Source organism: Musa acuminata, chromosome BXJ1-11, assembly GCF_036884655.1.
Source record: "Musa acuminata AAA Group cultivar baxijiao chromosome BXJ1-11, Cavendish_Baxijiao_AAA, whole genome shotgun sequence".
Lineage (NCBI taxonomy): Eukaryota > Viridiplantae > Streptophyta > Magnoliopsida > Zingiberales > Musaceae > Musa > Musa acuminata.
Genome location: NC_088337.1, coordinates 10019450 through 10039648, shown reverse-complemented (window position 1 = coordinate 10039648; position 20199 = coordinate 10019450). Strand labels below are relative to the sequence as shown.

General features: G+C 38.0%; 1 protein-coding gene across 9 annotated transcripts in view; it reads right to left on the bottom strand.

Moving 5' to 3' along the window:
- Positions 1–2578: 2578 nt before the first annotated feature.
- LOC135583118 (helicase and polymerase-containing protein TEBICHI-like) overlaps positions 2579–20199 on the bottom strand; it is a 38480-nt gene continuing 20859 nt past the window's right edge. For 6 of the 9 annotated variants that reach the window (XM_065089792.1, XM_065089798.1, XM_065089797.1 and 3 more), the window contains 18 exons: positions 17623–17835; positions 17168–17518; positions 16903–17055; positions 14660–14881; positions 13663–13881; positions 13442–13559; positions 11074–12113; positions 9013–9210; positions 8653–8912; positions 5842–6031; positions 5658–5771; positions 5228–5580; positions 4407–4515; positions 4196–4336; positions 3740–3836; positions 3560–3658; positions 2939–3153; positions 2579–2848 (listed from right to left, as the gene is read on the bottom strand). In XM_065089792.1, the coding sequence (XP_064945864.1) occupies positions 3576–3658; positions 3740–3836; positions 4196–4336; positions 4407–4515; positions 5228–5580; positions 5658–5771; positions 5842–6031; positions 8653–8912; positions 9013–9210; positions 11074–12113; positions 13442–13559; positions 13663–13881; positions 14660–14881; positions 16903–17055; positions 17168–17518; positions 17623–17835 (3861 nt within the window). In that variant the 3' untranslated portion in view covers positions 2579–2848; positions 2939–3153; positions 3560–3575. Of the gene's footprint in view, positions 2849–2938; positions 3482–3559; positions 3659–3739; positions 3837–4195; positions 4337–4406; positions 4516–5227; positions 5581–5657; positions 5772–5841; positions 6032–8652; positions 8913–9012; positions 9211–11073; positions 12114–13441; positions 13560–13662; positions 13882–14659; positions 14882–16902; positions 17056–17167; positions 17519–17622; positions 17836–20199 lie in introns of all 9 variants that reach the window. The other 3 variants (XM_065089794.1, XM_065089793.1, XM_065089795.1) reach the window with 3 other exon arrangements.

Genomic DNA, 20199 nt, shown 5'->3' with positions numbered 1-20199 from the left:
GCAAAAGTGGGAACCTCCTCCTTCTGCAGCCCTCCGGAGAGTGCATGCGCGCGGTGGCTGCTGCTTTTGGCCCCTCCAACTCGGTGGCAAATGGGTCCCCGGACACATGCGGCGCTAAGAATTAGCACTCAGTTACTTGATTGCCTTTGTGGCATCATTATTGGCCATTAGGACCATTAAATGGCTGTGATAAGGCCAAAAAAGAAAGAAAACACCCTACGTTAAGAGCCGCCCCACTTCCATGCAGCAAGATGGTCACCGCCATGCTTTTCTTTTCTTCTTCGGTGGTCACGAATGATGATGATGGCTTGGTGCAAGCTTTCAATCAATTCACATGATTCCTCATGGCTTTCAAATATAAACACATCTGTCGATCTCATCAGGAGTGGGACTGCGGCAACCTTGTTGGCCCTGATTAAGTGAAGAGACTGATGGCAAGCAAGGCCACACACTGCTCTCTTTCTCCCCCCTCCACCCACTTGAGGTCATTATTGCGACCACAGCAACAGGGACAGCCTCTCCGGTCTCTTGTCTCTCTCATCCACCGTCCAAGTTGGAATGGGAGAGCGGAGGGAGGCGATTCGTTGCCGTCATAAAGGAGGGCAGTGAGGAGGCAGTAGACCAGTTTGGCTGTTGTCCATTCACCTCCGAACATAGTAGTCAGAGAATCTAGAAAGGAATTAGGGATCTTCCCAGTGAACTGCACTCACCACTCCATGATTCTTACTTTCACTTTCTCCATGTTGTTTGCTTGCATATCTCTCGGTCAGTTCTAATAATTATCATTTATTAATTATCTATAATTAACTATCTTTAATATTTCGATCCTTTGATTTATCACTAAGTAGGTATAGTATTTTCATCAAAATAGTAAGAATAACTAACTACAGAAGATAACATATAATTAGTCCTTGTTTTATGAATACCAATAACCGAAAGAAAAATAAGATCAATAAAAACTCTTCTTTCAATACCGAGAGGGAGGTGTGGCGTGGGAGGCATATCAAAATTCAACACATGGCCGATCATCTTATTGATCGGTGTGAAAAGATTATGAAGATTAAGATTAATTTATGACGGCTGTATTTTCATAAGTTAGGATTAGGATTTATTAATTCTAGTTATTTGAATCCTACTGGCCCTTTGACATCAGGTATATGCTCTTCAAGGTTCCATTCTGACTTTTGTTTGAGACAATTGAGTCAGTCAGGAGGTACTGACTGCTTCAACTGGCCGGCTTCGGGTTAGAGTGAGGCGGGAGGAGCAGCGCTGCGAGGTTGCAGGTGAGCGGAACTCGATGGTGAGCGTTGTCAGATCCACTGATCTTGAGCAACTCATGTAGGAGGTGGGAAACTCGGTGCATCCCAACACCAACAGTTGCCTCGGCCACCCAGCCAGTAGTCTCTCGGTGCAGCAACCTAACTTTGTCGCCGGGCACCCACATGGCCGACCCCAGCGCCATCCCACAGCGGCCCTTCTTCCTTGCTCCGCCGGCCCTCTCCCAACCCCCGTCTCTCTGCCACTGCCGCTCCCAGCCTGTAGCCCAATCACGTCGCGCGGAGGTGGTGGAATCTTCAGCCATGATGCCAAAAGGCCACCGCAAAGGCGGTCTTTGTTACCATGTGAGGAATGTACTCATCGTGAGCACATCAACAACAGCACACAAATGTGGGGTTGGTGCCGGATGTCGATCCTCTGAGAAATCCCCACAAATTATGGACGACAAATCCGCCAGGACGCATCTTAGTGACCACATGATGATGCTTCGGGGTGACCCCTGAAAACTTTTTCCAACAGGGTGGAGAGATGAGTTGTGAGGGACGCTGCCTCCCTGGGCTCAACAAGTTCCAATGGCTATGTCACTGCAGCACACTCTACTCTGCGGTTGCCTTCGTTGTGGGACTGGGTTATTCTTCGGCTTCACCACCATGCCATGACAGGAAGACGTCAACCACGGTTTTCTAAAACCAGCGAATCCAAGCCAACCCAACACTATCAGAAGTGGCATTCTGCTCGCCTGCAGGATCGACAGCATCAGTTCGCAAACAACAGGGATCAGGTTTCACGACCACATTAATCATCCTCGTTTTGCAGGGCTCATTGAATAGAAAACTCTGTTGAACGTCACGACAAATACACAATTTATCCAAAATGGTCATCATATCATGTTGGTTTGGGTGATCACCTTGTGTGGAAGAATATCATTTTTGTTGCTGACGTGAATGGCGCAACACGTCCAATGTCATCCTGTTTGCTTCTGAATTATATCGGCTTTACATCACAAACCAAATGCAAATTCCCTATTTGCCCTTTCTAAACCCCATTAACAAGCCCGCTAATCCAATTTTAGCAGATGGTATATAGACCAATACAAAAGAACCTAACATCCTAAACGAATGCAGGGGATTCTTGAATCTTTTCTCCTCGCAAAATTGTTACAATGATTGCATTTACGGTACATTCATTATGCTACACTTGCTAAAGTACAAGAACACTAATCCAACAAAAAATTATAAAGTACACATCTAAAGTACACAACAAAAAAAACACACACATATCTAACACACTATACTTAGGCTTGACAAATTCCCAACTGAATTATTTTAATTTACGCTTCAGAAGTCTTTGTTCAATCCAACATATGTGCTAGTCATCATTTTGGTTTGAAATTTGCTTGTGGAAGAGTAAGTTGTCAATGATTCAAGGGCTATGGGAAATGAGAATCGGCTACAACATTTGCTCCTTACCTAATTTGTTGGTTTTGTTAAATAGCTCATGGTCCAAAGATTTGCACTTCCATCACCAATGTAATGACCAGCTCCAGCTGAATGCAGACCAAGTCATATAACTGGTAAAAGCACAAAACCCATGTTAGAAAATCTGGAAAAGAATCAGTTATGAGTTTGTATGCTGTCAAAAGGAACCAATATAACTGCACCTATTTCCTTTTTCTGCTCTCTATTGATTGTGATGAATTTATGGTTGTACTTGGCTTCTCAATGCGTTCAGTGGCTCATAGGAACCGCAGCTCCTAAATCATAGGCAGAGTTTCTATGACCTGCACCTATAGCTGCATGATACAATGCCTGCTTACCCAATGGTCTGCAAGCAACGGTAACCGCTCCTGTGGTGTCTGTGTGATGAACCAAGCACCTAATAAGATCCACAAGTATTGAAACATGACTATTGCAAATCTGTTATGGGCCATATCTTGAGCTTCAGAGCCAGACAAAAAAACTGAACAATGAGGGCGCTGACTGCAAGAATTCAACTATTAACTTTGTCTGAAGATGACACTTTGCATAAAAGTAAAATAGTAGCAAAACTTGTTTTCAGAGGTTCTAATGTTCCAAGGATACACCTGAGAGCCAAATGAATAGGTCTGAAAGTCGGGACTTCAACCTAGTTGAAAGTTCCAACCAATGGCTAGAACTTTGTTAGGCACACAATTGTCATGACTATTCAAAAAAGCCTAGTGGCACTGTCACAATATCACAAGAATTAAAAGGCATAAAGAAGTAATATGCTCTTAAAAATTTCTTTAAAAAAAATCCAATACCTGAATATTGATTTCTTCAGTGAGAGTTTGAAGGTTCGACCCTGAAAGGCTCCAGGGAACCCCATGCTTTTCCAACCATTAGTTTGACACGCAAAGGTACTGGAACAACCAATAAATCACTTAGTGAAAAAAAAAAACACGAGGCACTTCAAGCATCCCTAATGTTTTAATGGGAGGTACCCAGAAGTGACGCAGCATTCTCCATGTTCATTTGAAGCAAAATCCCTGCTTCCTTGATGATACCTGGGTCAACCTCCAATACCAATTCATCATGTACCTATACAGCCAGAACAAGAACAATATTCATCAACCTAGATGTCAAAGTTATTATATAAATATGTCACTTTGTTGTTTGATGTCAAACTTATTATATAAATCTAAATACTTCGACAGTCCTTAACTAAAATATACGACACGGTAAGGAATTGCCCAACAAAGAAAGGAATCAATTGATTTATTTTTAATCCAGAACTTATGTTGTTGATGGAAAGCAAACAACAAAGTAGCCACAACAATATTAACTTGTTGAGCAAATTGTGTAATGAGTAGAGTAAATGGCGATGCCAACATCATTTTCATTTTAAGTTCTTCAAGGAGAATATTGAAGAAATTTCAGTATGATCTGATGATAACAACCTGCAAAATTATACGACAACGGCCTTTGACATTTGAGAGTTTCACTGCAAGATCATTGTTCAGATTACCATTTGATCGCCCATCAACAATTACAGAATGAATGTTTATCATAGCCATCTTAATTATGTCTGCAGCAGATCCCTGAAAAATGAACATTCAATAACATTGAAACATGGAGAACCCAGAGATAAGTTTAAAAATTCCTAGCCACCTGACAAATGGAGTTTACAGCTTGTCTTTGAGCTTTAGCCTTCTCTTTGCTATTTCCAAACTTTATTTTTGATAGAAAACGTTTCCTGCCCATCAATGTTTCGACATATCTGCATCATAGTATGGTAGTGTAAATTGTCAGTGGAAATACAAAAAACAAGCATGACGCAAGCCATAATTCACAAACACAGTAACAAGAGCAAACACTCTATTAGCTGAACTGTTTGATTGAAAAGGGGAAATAACGAAAAAGAGTAGATAGTTAAAGTAGATCAGGCATCTCCTCATTCCAAAAATTGAAAAGCACTGATCAAGAAGTAATTGAAAGGGTAACCATGATGAAATGCGTATTCTCAAATCAATAAGTTGATAAACATGAATTTCAAACAAGAAATTCAAGAAGGTACACAAATCAAGGCATGTCATAGAGATTCAAACTGTCGCCAAGATTAAACAAATCCCTTACTAGTTGCTATCATTTTCTTTAGGCTGAAATACTAACACCACATGCCGAAAATCATCAGCTGGATATAAAGTCCAAGATGATTAAGGCCACCATTAATATGAACCTTAACTATTGACTGTGAAATTTCACTTTATTCATGATAGATTGCACATTCAAGATGATACATATTGATTATTATATTATGAAGTATGTACAGAAAGGCCACCACTTTTGTAACCTAAAATAATCAAAATTTGAAAGCTCAAACAACAACAAAGTTGATGTTTCACGTAATTAATTGTAGAAACATTACCAATATGTAAGATAAAGGCAAAGAAATAGAGATGCACACATCAAGTATTTGAAGATGAACCAACCCTTTCTGCCGGCAAGATGCAACTGCTTCAGAAAGCCAAGCAGAAACACCAGGAAATGAGTTTTTAAAGCTTTGTATTTTCTCTGCAGCTTCTTCGGGGCTGCATTGAAGTTGTTCTCCAAGAGTGTTAGCTCCCATACCATACAGGATACCGTATATCAACCTTTTAGTGTAGTCTCTCTCCTCAGAATTAATTGCAGACTCTGGCTTACAAGTCCATCTTGAAGCTATCATTGTAAAAACATCACCATCTGGCTTACTTAAAAGTTCAATTAGTGCTAAATCTTTTGAAAAATGTGCCATTATTCGTAGTTCTATCTGGGAGTAGTCAGCTGTTAGCAGCAACCAGTTATCCTGCAACCAAATGCCACTGTTAATGATGCCAGACAAGTCAGATCTATACAGAACATGATTTCAAAAAGAAGCATTACTTGAGTAGGAACAAAGATGTCACGAGCATTGATAAGATGATGATCACATTCTGATGAGCTTGAGCTGTTTTGATCAACTCGATGGGTCGTAAAAACTACCATATGTTGAACACACTACAAAATCAGATTTAAAAGGTCAGTCAATTATTCAATTTTATGGCAGATAAGGAAAAACAGAAGAAACCTGAAGATTTGGTTCCTCCATAGAAAGGCGTCCTGTTGCTGTCGAGGTCTGGAGCCAATGTCCTTGTATTTTGTACTTTTGGGACTTCACACACAGCTGAGCCCTTGAACAAATTGATCCAAGTGTACTGTTCAAGAGCTTCGACAGGGTTCTGTGTTCCTTAATTACCGAAATGATAGGATGTTGACCCCTACCATTGACACTTGAGCACTCAGAAAAACCATATATTGAATCAAGAACATTAAGTGTCATTATTACAGGCATAAGTGTCAAAAACATGTCAAATCAATTGTTGATGCCTGCATTGTCGTGTGATGAAAATCATCACATGACAAAATGCAGGGTCTGCAAATGCTGTTCATGCCCATTAGAACAATAATTGAAGTAACATATGTTAATAATAAAACAATAAAATATCAAAATAAAAATATTCAATTCATCATCCATGATGGAACAAAATATTCTATGACAGCATTTCTGAATCCATTCCAAGTTGGTTTTCTGACAAGGAAGATGCAACTAGTACCAACACCACTAGTGGTGCCATGGGATCATCAAAGTAGGAACATGCTCAAAAATTGCTCTACCCTAAAGATACAATATACAGGGCCACCATCATTGACATTGCGACTATGATAAAAGTTTGACAACAAAGTTCACTGCCTGCCAGCATAATTGCTTGAGGGAATAATGTTGTATCGACTACTAATTCCAGCCACTGATTGTCATGGCAGTTCAGGACCGCTGATCAGGCAAAGAGACATTATCTAGACATCAACAACCATCCAATAATTTATTTCAGGGTTCTAGTCCGAAAGAGCTAATGATCGATCTATAAAGTAATTAATATAGGAATTCCATTAGATAATGATGGAAATCCTCCACTTCAACCACTAGGTCAATCCCTCCCGGGTCCTGTATCATCCAGTAGGGAGAAATTGGACCATTATTATTGCTAACAACAGTTGAGGAAGCAACTCTGTTGTGCAAGCCAAATGTGACCTACGTTCATTGTGCTTGTTGCACAACACAACACCTGACAATTGTAAGATTTAGAACATACTAGCTATGTCAGAGACAATTGGGTTCAATGTGACTGTTGTACTGGTTCCCACAAGGGTGGCTCCCTTATCCCACGAAAATCTACTTCTAGAAGGTAGGAACGTGAGAATAAAATACAAAGGTTTGTGTCTTACAAAATTCCTATTGGCCCAGAAAAAAATCTAGAAATTTATATTAAATGTTTTTTAATGATTTTAATGGTAGTGAAAATTAAAAAAAAAAGATCTTCCTAATCAAACAGTGGACACTAAAGATACAAGCTTGTTCTCTGAAACCATGATCTAAGTTCTTACAGTGGCATTCATCTCTTGTTTACATGTTAAAAAGGAAACAGCAACGAAAAAAACCAAATCCCCAGTGATGACTGGATATGGACTTACTCCAAGTGGTGAGGCGTCAATTAAGAATGTACACCATGAGAGATGGAGTACCATATAAGAATGCTACTGTGGTCCGACAGGAAGGCGCTATGGTAATTAAATGTTTATCTCAAAATTAAAATTTTTTTTATGGAAAATGCTGTGGAATAGATTGCATACTTCCGACTACATCACCAAAGTCATAGACTCACAGGTCCTTATGACTGGTGTGCAAGTGTGTGGAAGAATCCTCAATTCATTTTTGTTTTCCACCTGTTGCTTTGCTTGCTTATTATGGAACATGACCACCTGAGATCACTTTTAATTGAACTTCAATGATTCTGGCAACTGGATGGGAAATGGTTGGAGGGACAACATGGCAATGTAAGAGAGGAGACGATCTTATCCAGGACAGTTATTGCAAACTCCATATGGCAACTGTAGATAAACAGAAATGAATGTCATTATCGTAACCACCAGACCAATTTACATTCTATGCTTAGGAAACTGGATAAACAGAAAATAGTGTCAGCCACTATCAATTTCCTGAGTAATATCCAGAGGGAATGTTCAGATATATAGAGGCAAAGATTCTCCACAAGAGAAGATGCGTGATTTTGTAATACTATGTGATGGATCTTATTCTTCTAATGATGCAGGTTTGGGATACATAATCAAAACCAAGGATGGTCTACTACTGGTTGTGTGGGCTGTATGGTGCAAGTCCCAAGGCAGGCTGAGGGCAGGGCCATTTTGGCAGCCTTGAACAAGGCAAAACTTCAAGGATAGAGGAATGTAGTTGTTTGTACAGACTCTCTTGAATGAATCAACTTTGTAAATGATCACAAGCAGCTGCCTTGGCACCTACAGAATCTACAATTTACTTACTTTTAGTATTACTTAATTCAACTCACAAATTCCACAATGAATCTGTTGATTCCGCATCATAGGATCGGTCAGTGTCACAATGGATGAATCAAAATTTTCTACCTATGTCACACATAGTCTTCATCTATAATGACTGATGAATCCAGAATTTTCAATTGGACCTAAACTAATTCTGTCAATTGATCTTTTCTTACCATAATATTTTGTAAAACTTGAAACTTACGTAAGTGTCTTATCAACATATGTAGCAAAAGAACATACGGCTTGCCAAGGAGGTCGACGTTGTTAAATTCTAACATATACAGTGAATCTATAATGATTCAGCGCATAGACTAGTGAACTGGGGAAAGGTGACTAATTCTATAGCTTTTTGGGAGGACAATTTTGATGGGCATGTAATGCCTTTATCCATGTTCTACGAGAAGTTTGAGTTTTATTGAAATTACCGTTCCTTCTCAAAAAGAAAACAAAAAAAAGAGATAACATATAGCAAAGTAGATACCTTAACTGATCTAAAGAATGCTTATCTGTGCTAGGATGTAGTTTTCCCTTATTACGTCCCTGAGGAATAGGCAACTTTAAATGTGTATATAGGACATTTGCAATATCTGCAGCAGTATAAAGTGAGAAGGCCATCCCGGCAAGTCTGTAAGCTTCCTTCTCCAGCTCCTTCAACTTTCTCATTAACACATGCCTCTCACGAAGGCATGCCTCCATGTCAACAGCCATGCCCCAATGTTCCATGTCAGCAAGGACTTCAACCTACAATGATTTGTGAAAAAATAGGGTAAGAAATCAGATGTGGTACAAACAATGCAATGACTAATTATTCTGTGAGAGCTTAAAAATCAATAAAGAATACCAATGGATTCTCGATCTTCATAAGCACTTCAACAAGTCCCTCTGCAACCAGAAGTTTCCATAAAACAGAACCTAAAGCACGTACTTGTGCCACACGGCGGCAACAACCATTATGTGCTGCTTTACGCATTTGATTTCTCCACCTACCATCCCGATTAGCAGCTGCAGCAGCCTCATTAGATAACCGTCTTTTGACCACCTATATAATGGCATGAAACAACACATTTCCAGTTGTCAAATGTTACTTGAAAAGTTCAGAGTTTCCAATAAACATTCTCATTGCTGGTGTATAAACCAAAAGATGAAGTCCAAATAAAAACTTCTGTGACTAATAGGTGGTCTAAATCTAAGAAGATCTAGAAACACTAGGCAGAAAGCCAAAGCATACATATGAAGTATGAAACAAATAAAGAAAATTTTCTAAATCTCTAATGGTAAACTTGAAAGTTCTATAAGAGGGCTAGCAGCAAACATTGGTTCTGGCACTACAAGTCCATATAAAACTTGGCATGGGTTCAAGTAAACCAACTTCTCTGAATGCAACTGTCAGATTGTACATCTAACCCTCCCCAAATCCAATGGTGATAGGAACATCATGTAAGATTGAATGATCAAATGACGCAATACACATAACCGCATGTGCCATCAACCTTGACATTCTCAGCAAATGAAATGATTAGAAGAATAAGCCCACTAAAGAAAAGAAAAAGGAGTAAAATGCAAGAGACTAACATAGAAAAACTAAAACATGATAAAAACCAAAAAACAGACATTATTATGTAGGACACTATTATATGTCCTAAGGAATGTGCAAGTTCAATTTTAAAAAATAATGTTAGCAGTAAGTTAATATCTCAACTTCTATCTCTCATGGAACAATGTGGAGACAAATCAGGTCCTTACAGCCTTAGGACATGTGAACAAAGATGTCAATATCTTAGCACAATAAGTACAAGTTTTTTGTAGCATTTTGCCATGTAGATAGTGTGCAACAGTGGAATGTGACAACCAGCATGGTCCCATACAAACCAATATTAATGAGACAAGTTACAGAATGCAGCATCTATATTGGATACTTCGAAACACATTAGACTATGTGGATCACCAAATACATATGCAATGCTCATACCATCTAAAAAGGCAACCAGACAACAGGCAATATGTACATAATTTGGGAATTTGACATAATATGATATAGACAGTCTCCAACATCAATTAAGTATTTTTGCATGGTTGGTATACATTACATATGTGTTTCTGAATTAACAAGCTGTAATATCCAAACCATTTTGAGCCAGCTATATAAATCCTTTTCCTCAGCAAGCTTAGTTTCATACAATCTGGAAGATTAAAATAATTACCTAAATAGCAGATTAAGTATCCTATATGCAACAAGTGTAATTAAATGCCATGTCTACACGTCATGCCTTACTTTCTAAAAAATCATTGTGTCATGTGCATGTCTCATGCCCTGTCCAAGATTCATAGTATAAGCTGTTGATTCGATATATAAGCATACCTTTGGCAATGTAAAGGGTGAAGCACCAGTCCCTAACTGGGATATGAAAGGGTACAAAAGGCATTAAAGACAAATATGACAGACATATCAAGGCCCTTGCCCATCTAAAATTCAATTGGTAGAGTTTTAGCCACTAAACAATTTTTTTAAACCATCCTATATATATATATATATATATATATATATATATATATATATATATATATATATATATATATATATATATATATATATATATATATATATATATATATATATATATATATATATATATATATATATATATATATATATATATATATCGAACTCTACCAACTAACAACTGAAACAAATAATAATAATGCATCTGAAAATTACAGCATTGTTGAAAACAACATCACAAATTAGCCTAACAAAGAGCTAACTGGAACCCTATGTCAAATGTTCAAGCAAAATGTTCCCACATGAAAATAAAACATGGAACATAAATTCAATATTCAATATAATACATATAATACAATTGACATCATTAAACTAAATGGATCATGAATTTATTAAAACTACCTTCTCGAGGTTTGGAGTTGATTTGCTTTCCTCATCAGGCCAAAGAATCCATGACACCAAGCATAGATCAACTCCATTATGCACAGACACAGATGGTAATAAAATAAATGAGTCATCAATTATCTTAATATCGTCCCATTTTATATAGTCACCATTGAGCCACCCAATTTTCTGGACAGAAGCACAAGGAAATTTTAAAGCCTGAATCTGTATTTTTAAGTTCCAAGTTGTCTTCCTAACACCATCTTGCCCCATGATTTTAGTAATCCTGTTCCATCTGCTTCTTGCAAGCTCCCATATGTCAAATTTATCTAAATTACTGCAGGCAGCCAGATCTTTAGATAAATTGCAATAGTAAACTGGTGATTTATCCCAACAAACGGCCAAGCCAAAAACTTCATAAAAGACAGAAGATTGCGAGTTTGGTCGTTTTAAGAAATGAAGATCAAAACAGAATTCATTAACTGAAGCCCACTTATCCAGGAAGCAGTCAAATCCACCAGGAAAACTGCTTGCACTAATAGGACCTTCAGATTTCTTATTGCTGGTATTCCCATTTAAACCAACCTTATCTCCAGGTCCAGGGTTACACTCGACTCTCATCTCTATAGCAGCATTAGCATGGTTAGCTGTTTCCCTCTTGATCAAGCTCCCAACATCGGTATCATTACCATTATACTGCATTGGTATTGCTGAACTTGTTTCTCCAGCAGCCTTCATTGTCTCGACTAAAATTTCTCTGTTACCTATAGGAGAAGCACTATCAGAGTTGACAATTTTATGATCTGCAAGTAGACTTTCAGCAGGCTGAACATCTTTGCTAGGATCTTCTCCGAAACAGGGCATTTTACCACCTCCAGGGGACTCGACTATATCAGAAAGCAAGGGTCGTGAAAACTGGGGCACATGAACTCCAAGTGACTTTAAAGCAGAAAATGCAGCAAGTCTTGATTCCTCTGCTTGGTCAAGAACAATTTTTCGTGCACTATTCTTTATCTTCTTGGCTACACCAAACTGCATGCGTCGAAGCTTTGAATCATCTAACGTACATTCCAAAAACATAATATTATCACGAAAAGTTCACACCAAAAGGTATTAATTGGAAAACTAGCATAAAAACATGATCAAGAAAAAAGTAGTAAAATTATATATTAATATGAATAGAACCAATCAACAAGAAGAAGAAGCTCCAATATCCTAGCCATTTGGGTCACTTATGTTTTTCTTTTGCCGCCGCTGAGCTCGATAATCATGCACTGTACCAAGCATGATTACAAATTTTGCCAAATTTCTGAAGAATTGGAATATTTCACACAGTGATACTCATGATAGTGACATGAATTATATTACTGTTTCACTATATAGTCTGAAAACATCACATAGTATTGGCAAATTAAGCATCAAAATTAAACTGATCATTGAGTTTCATTGATGACTACAAATTCACATATAGTCATTAATAAATCAAAATGTAAAGCATACATCCTTTGCTTACAAGTTGGATCCATCTACTTTATGTTAACTACTGGTCCAAATTCCTTGCCATATAACATCTTCCTCCAACAAGCAGGAACATGCTATGCCACAAGCCTAAAAAGCCTGCAGCACTGCACCTCTCCTATCACAGGAAGCTTCAAGCTTTTAACCCAAGAAAACACATCATTGACAATGCAGAATCAATTTACCTGTACGAGTTTTAAATAACCTCTAGTCCATGTTTTGAACTTCTCAACAATTACCTCCACACTTGGTGTACAGACCCTTTCTGCAACATCATATGCCATAACAGCAATTATAGATGAAAACAAATTCTTTTGAATATTTTTCCATGTTCTGTTTTTAGAAAAAGATGCAAAAAATTATAACCATTACAATTTTTTTTTTAAGGGCGAAAAACAGTCTATACTTAGACGACAACTATCAGATGATCTTGTTATAAAAATTCTACGGTAATACAAGGACAACGTCTTTAGCAGGAGAGAAAATATAATTTATATGGTGCCAACACCAGCAATCAGTTATTTGTGTGTAAATTTTATTTGAATTTAGAGCAAACTATTTGGTCGCCCAAATAATGGAAGAATTTATAAGTAAATTGGCGAAGAAAAGGAAAAGCAACATAGCAAACTTTCTCATTGACTTCAAACAAAGCTAGGCAAGCACAAGTTAGAGACAACGACTGTTAAACTCAATTATATTTAGCTTAGTTTTCTTTACAAAAGGCCAAGAATAAGTGTGGGTACTCAAAATATTAAAGTTAGTTTTCTTTACTCAGACCAAGAATAAATGTGGGTACTCATAATATTAGAGGTCAACTGCCATGAAATGATAAGAATTTGGAGGAAGATCACATAAAACAAGAAATCACCTTGGTGAGTCCATGCAGAACTATCAAACATAGCTTTAACAATCTCAGTAACTGATGCTTCAGCAATGGCTAGAGGAGTCCGCAGACCAGCCTTATAAAGTGCCCGTGCTCTTGAACCCTTTCCAAGGATGGGAAATAACAAGAAATATGAAAATGGTTTTTCACATAACATAAAGTACAAAGAACAACACTATTCAGAGTAGAAGTTTGAGTCGTAGTACTTTAACATGTGGTATTGTAGTAAGTTCAACAATCTCTGCCCTCACTCCAAATGAAACACGATTCTGGAACTTAGCAACAAGCCCTTGTAAATCATGCCAGCCAAGCCTCTCACAGAATACAGACACCATCAAGGCAAATCTGCCAGCACTTTCCTGTAAAGCTTGAAGCATGCCTCTAGCAACTCTGAAGGCTTCACAAACATCAGAAACAGGGACCTCCTGCATAAAGGCAGATTTATAAGTAATTCACAGAAGCAATCTGAAAATATAATCATGCAGAGTTGTAGACAACTCATTTTATACAGAAAAGCCTGGAAATCTTCTACAAGGAAAGAAACAATGTAGTCAACTATGACAAAGTTAATGAAAACAGCCCGAACATAATGAACCAAAAATTATAAAGTAAGCAGCTGCATATTAAAGATAAAGATTAGTTTGAGGCATCAAAATCACATACATACACACATGAATATCCACTTCATGTGATTCCAACAACAATGCAAGCAACCAGCCACCAAGCCAAAGATGAACCATCAAATGCAACTTTGATGAGTCATATGTACTGTGAAACAGCCACTTGTTCGAAATTTCTCAATACAAATGCGACAGACTGGCAATAATTATGGATAAAAAGTTAGCCTATCAACATTTCTTATATGATTAATTATTAGCCAAAAATTTCAGAAAATATCCTTCAACATGTAGTGATGGCAACAGGATGGTATGCAACAACAGAACTAACAAATTATGGCACAAGAACAAATGATCTTATCAAGCATCATATAAGCAGTGGAAAATTTAACATTCACATCCAAGGTTGTCCTTCGTTTCAACATTTATTCCTTGACAACCATCTTCATGCGTGAAGATGATCTCATCATCGGAAAGGTCTCTGCTCTTTTTTATCACAGTTATAACAAAAATGATTAATTATAACAAAACTATAGCTCTTAAGTTAAACAAAAAAATTCCCGGAATATGATGAAAATCAACTCACCTGTACAAGCCTTGATAACATCAATGCAACATAAAAACGTTTTGATACACGTAGAGTTTGTTCATTGGATAACATTCCATTGTCAACTTCCGAATTTCGAGTTTGAAACTTTTCATTCAAACCACTCTTTTTTCCTCTCAATCTATTTTGAACAGGCATCGGTGCACCATGAGCCATGCGCATCAAGAAGGGTTCTGTTACACCCACTCGATTGCCAACTGACTGCATTTATCAGATTTTGGAGAAAATCAGAGGGATATAAAAGCAGCATGGGCTAGCAGTAATTGACAAAGACAGAAGGGAAAACTGAATGTCAAAAGAAAGCTGTACAGTTGTTACAAACTAATAGCTCGAATATCTGCCAACAAATTACAGCTATTGCAAAGTTGTCTAGCATAAAATAAACTGTAAAAAATGTTCAAGGTGATACCATAGAGAAACAGCACAAGGATCCCAACTTTCAGCAACTACATTAAAAATGTTAAGAATTCCAACATTGAAAATTCCAAGGCATCACATCCAAGGTTCTTAATTTCATACCGTACCGACGTTTCGAACTTTTCTCAATATGGTACGGTATGAGTGTACCGAGCGGTACATCAGAGTGTACTGCTCGGTATACATATATATATATATACACATATATATATATATATACACATATATATATATATAAAGAAAAAGGAGGCGTATGCTGCCTCGACGACGTTGCGTCCTTTTCGTCTCCTTGTCGCGTCGGATGAGGAGAAGACCGTGTCTTCTCCTCATCTGCGGTGTTCGATGAAGACGTCGAAGGCCGCAAACATCTCTGAAGAACGCAGCGACGACTGCAAGCGTCTCCAACCTTCGGCAAAGAACATGGCAACGAAGAAGCCGAGCCACCACCTCTCCATTACCTCTTGGACTGGGATCGTCGAGGGAGGGCGACGTCGGATCGGGAAGCGTCGAGATTCTCTCGATTCTTCTCCCTCTTCTCCCTTGACGCTTCTTCTTCCCTTGTTGCAACCAGGCTGATACCGTCCAGTAGCGGGTGGCGACAATTGAAATTGACCGTTACCGACCTGTTTCGAGCAGTAACGGTTGAAATATTAACCTTACTACCCAATACAACCCTGTAATGTCCGATACAGGGCTAGATCAACGGTACCGCCCGATAGCGAGCGGTCCGTGTATCAGTCTGCTGGCGGATCGGTACATACCGTCCAGTACGGGCGGTATCATTCAAAATTAAAATCCTTAATCACATCCACCCCTAAAAATTCACATATAGTCAGTTCTCGAAGTGTCTCAATGATGACTTAATCCAGCTAATAACAAAATGAGCAAAGCACAAGAAATATTTGCACCTCAATAGCAGAAAAGGTATATCTACACCTCATAGTACTGTAAACTAATATTTAGGATCGTAAGACATTTTGTTTAAAATTTTTCTGATGTAGACAGCATTTTGTAATTGACCACATATAATTTCTTAACAGTGGCAAATGTTACATCCTTGTCTAAAATATGATATTGGAATATCATATCACCTTGTTCTTCATAACTTGAGTATCCCCACCTCACAGGAGCGAGAAATGCCTATGGCAGCAAAACTCTCCAACAAACCAAGCAAAAGGAAAGAAATGAGTAGAATATGATCATTAGTTTTTTCAAGGTTTCTAGTACCAACCATGGACATAATTTCTTTTGAAGCAAAGAAAGACCAAAGTGGATTTTATGCTTGAGTGTTGAACACATCAAGAATTTTGCAAAATTAGTAGCAGAAAACTGTATAAACTTCAAAAATGGCGGCAACCTAGACCTTCAAGATTAAGAAACCAATAAAATGGAATCACTGGAAAAGTCTCTGAAAAAACCCATATCCAAAAGATTCAATCTTCCATACTCATGATAAACGTTTCAGTAATAACTCTAACCAGGTGATACAATGCTTCCCTAAAAGTGTCTCATCTTTTATTTATTATTAGATTACTTATCCAAAGCAAATCATGCTGCCATGTCCGACCAGTTTGCAGCCTAAAATAGAAACAGGTACTATAATCCTTTTCTATGCAATACAGAGCAGAAACTACAAGCTTTCATAACAGGAGAACAAGTATCAAATACATGTATAAACACGGGGAAGGAATCAATATCATAATTGATGCAACTAACCACAGACATGTAAACTTTGATAAGCTAACACATACCAGGTTTTCAATGAACAAGACGAAGAAGAAAGAACAAAGGGCTAATGATCACACCTGGTCAAGAGCACACATTTCCATAAATCGTTCATAGTATAATTCCCAGTCAGGTTCAACTTCAACATTAATGGGAGTAACCAAGTACACTAAGTGCAAATCAGATGCAAGAACAAAACCCTCTCTTGCCCTCAAAAGATCATCCAATACAACCTGCAGAGAGGAAGAGATGTGGAATAAAGTCGAGCAAAGAAAATTAAGTTTAAATTAAACCTATAACAATAATAGACAGATATATATGACTTTAAAACTTGCACAATCCTACCAGTGACTCTTCAGGGGTAAGAGAACTTCCAAAAGCAGCACGTCCAAGCGGGGTTGTGCTGTACAACTTGGTATCTTCATTCCATTTGAGAAATTTCTTGTGACACAACCATCGAAGAGAATCTTGAGCAGATTTAACAACATCTTGGAATGGCTTTGTTGAGTTCAGAAGTGTGCATCTAACATAGCGATTGATGTCATGTGCAGTTTGCACAATCCCACCAGCAACAACTTCCATTATCGCATGAGTCATCCCATTTTTATCTTCAGATAGACAAGAGTGCAATGGGGGGCAGCAATCATTCAGTATAGCAGCAATTCTTTTGGCCTCATCGGCCTTGCAGATAAGAATCTGGTTTAGAAAAAAAATGAAAAAAAAATTAAAAATTTATGTTACTCATTCAGAGATACCCAACCAAACAATGAAAAAGACACCCATTGAAGACAGCAACTTACACTCTCCCCTTTTGTGTCTATCCCAGTTCGACCTGCCCGACCAGCCATTTGTCTATAGCGTGTCCCATCAATAAAATCACGACCAACCCTTGGTTGTCTGAATATAACCCGTCTTGCAGGCAAATTGACTCCAGCAGCCAAGGTAGAGGTAGCAGTCAAAACACGTACAAGTCCTTTACGATAGCATGTTTCAATAATCTCTCTTTCCTCAACCTGTAAATGTTGTGGTGTGATATGGCTACAAATACAGAATAAACACACTACATATATGACAGCTTCATGTGTTCAATAAAACTACTAAACAATGTTAAAAGCGAGTTCACAGCCAGTTAACTCTACGACACACACACATACTGTTGAAGTAAAGAACGCTTCAAAGAATTACAATGACATCAAAGAAAAATGGGAGCTTTACTAAAATTTTATGTTTATGCCTTTTAGTGCCACAAGTAGTCTAGGACAGAGGAAGAACATAAGGATGATCCAAATTTATATGGGCAAAACCATGACATAATCAACACAACTTAGCGATATCCAGAAACATATAAGTGCACATATGCACAATCATTAGGAGAAACCACATGTGCACACCTAGACTCCCACTAAAAGTTTATGCAAGCCAAAGGAAGAAATAGAAACAAGCACATTAACTTGATCATAACTTGTAAGAAGCAAAGTTCCTAAATTATTTGTACTTAAGTGAGCAATCAATATATGAGAATCCTGCTAAAGAGTCCTGTATTATGCTGCCCAATATGTAATGTATACCATGGGTATATATGTCTCAGTGAAGTCACCAGGCGAGGCGAGGCGAGGCCCGGGAGCCTCGTAAATGGTCCTAGAAAGTGCCGCCCAAGTGCGTGACTGAGCTCATGAGTCGAGTGGTTCAGAGGTAAATGTTGTTCGAGTCGAACTTGAACCGAACCTAATTGGAGTGGCCCCTTGAGATCAAACCATAACAATGTGTCTTCCAAACAACCCCCCAACACACACACACACATGCACAAAACCTACCCCTTGGAAAACCTAATCAACAATGGGTATTCCTCTCCATCGACAAACGATGACAATGTCTTCTTCAAAAAAGAGGCTTCCATGCATTGAGAGGATTTATAGGAAGCTCTTCTTCTCACAACAACTCTCTTCTTTCCTTCCCATTGTCATCTCTATTCCCTCATTGTTGCTCCCCCCTCCTCCACCTCGGTAGATCCCCTCACTATCCTCGCCTTATCCTCAACCCTACCTCCCACCCCTGCCATCCTCCAGTGTCAAGCTTCCCAACCTCAACAACCCCCTCTCCTTCCTCCTCCCACTTCCCCTCCCAACTGATAGCTACCACACCCTCCTCCTCTAATAGCTCTTTACTCTCCTCCCAATCAACAACAACCCCCTTCTCATACCATGGTAATCCCCTCTCTCCTCCTCTAATAATCCCCTCTCTCTCCTCCTCCAATAGCTCTATGCTCTCTTCCCATCTGACAGCAATCCCTGTTCCCAACCCTAATAGCCCCTCCTCATCCTCCTATGTAAATTTTCTTTTAATATAATTAATAAATTTTTTAAAAGATTGAATTTGTCATTCCTACTACCTAGTGTTTTGGATTGTCACTACAATTTTCGATCTTAAGTCATGGTACCTCAAATGAATATCAATAACAAAATAAAAAGAGGATCATGTATGGAAGTTTAATTATTTAAAGGACCCAAAGGATCCTAATTTTGTATCATGTATGTTTTATGATAAGAAACCGAAAGGTGCCATGATTTGTTCAAAACAACATCAAGTAGGGACTTTCAAATATGTTTACACATCTTAAAAGTGACGTGCAAAGGTGATAGAGGCATATATGAACAAGAAAAAGATGCAAAAGATTGAATCACATGGTTGATTATCTAAAGAGGAAGAGGAAGATGTCGAGAATATTGGAGATAGTGTTCAAGAGAAAGATGGCATAGAAGAGGTAAATGCCAACGATGAGAGAGTATCGGATAGGAGAGCAATGAAGTTGTTATTGTAAATATGTGAAAAATTACACAAAAGAAAGGACAAATGGGCTTGTATATGTTTCAAGAATCAGATAAAATTATGTAAAGCCAAAAAAGGGCAAGGTTAAGGCAGATATGATAAAAAAGCAAGAAAATGAACAATTCAATATATTGGAGATAGTGTTCAAGAGAAAGATGGCATAGAAGAGGTAAATGCCAACGATGAGAGAGTATCGGATAGGAGAGCAATGAAGTTGTTATTGTAAATATGTGAAAAATTACACAAAAGAAAGGACAAATGGGCTTGTATATGTTTCAAGAATCAGATAAAATTATGTAAAGCCAAAAAAGGGCAAGGTTAAGGCAGATATGATAAAAAAGCAAGAAAATGAACAATTCAATATGTTACTTCTTTTATGAGGATGTTGCTCACTTCTTCTACAAGGAGGTATTCTTTTCATTGCAACCCGTTAGATAGCTCTAAGCATATGATTAAAACTATTGGAAGACATGATCCTATATTAAAGTCTTCAACATATAATAAGTTGAGAGTTACAATATTAAAAAAGTTGAATTACACAAATAGTTTGA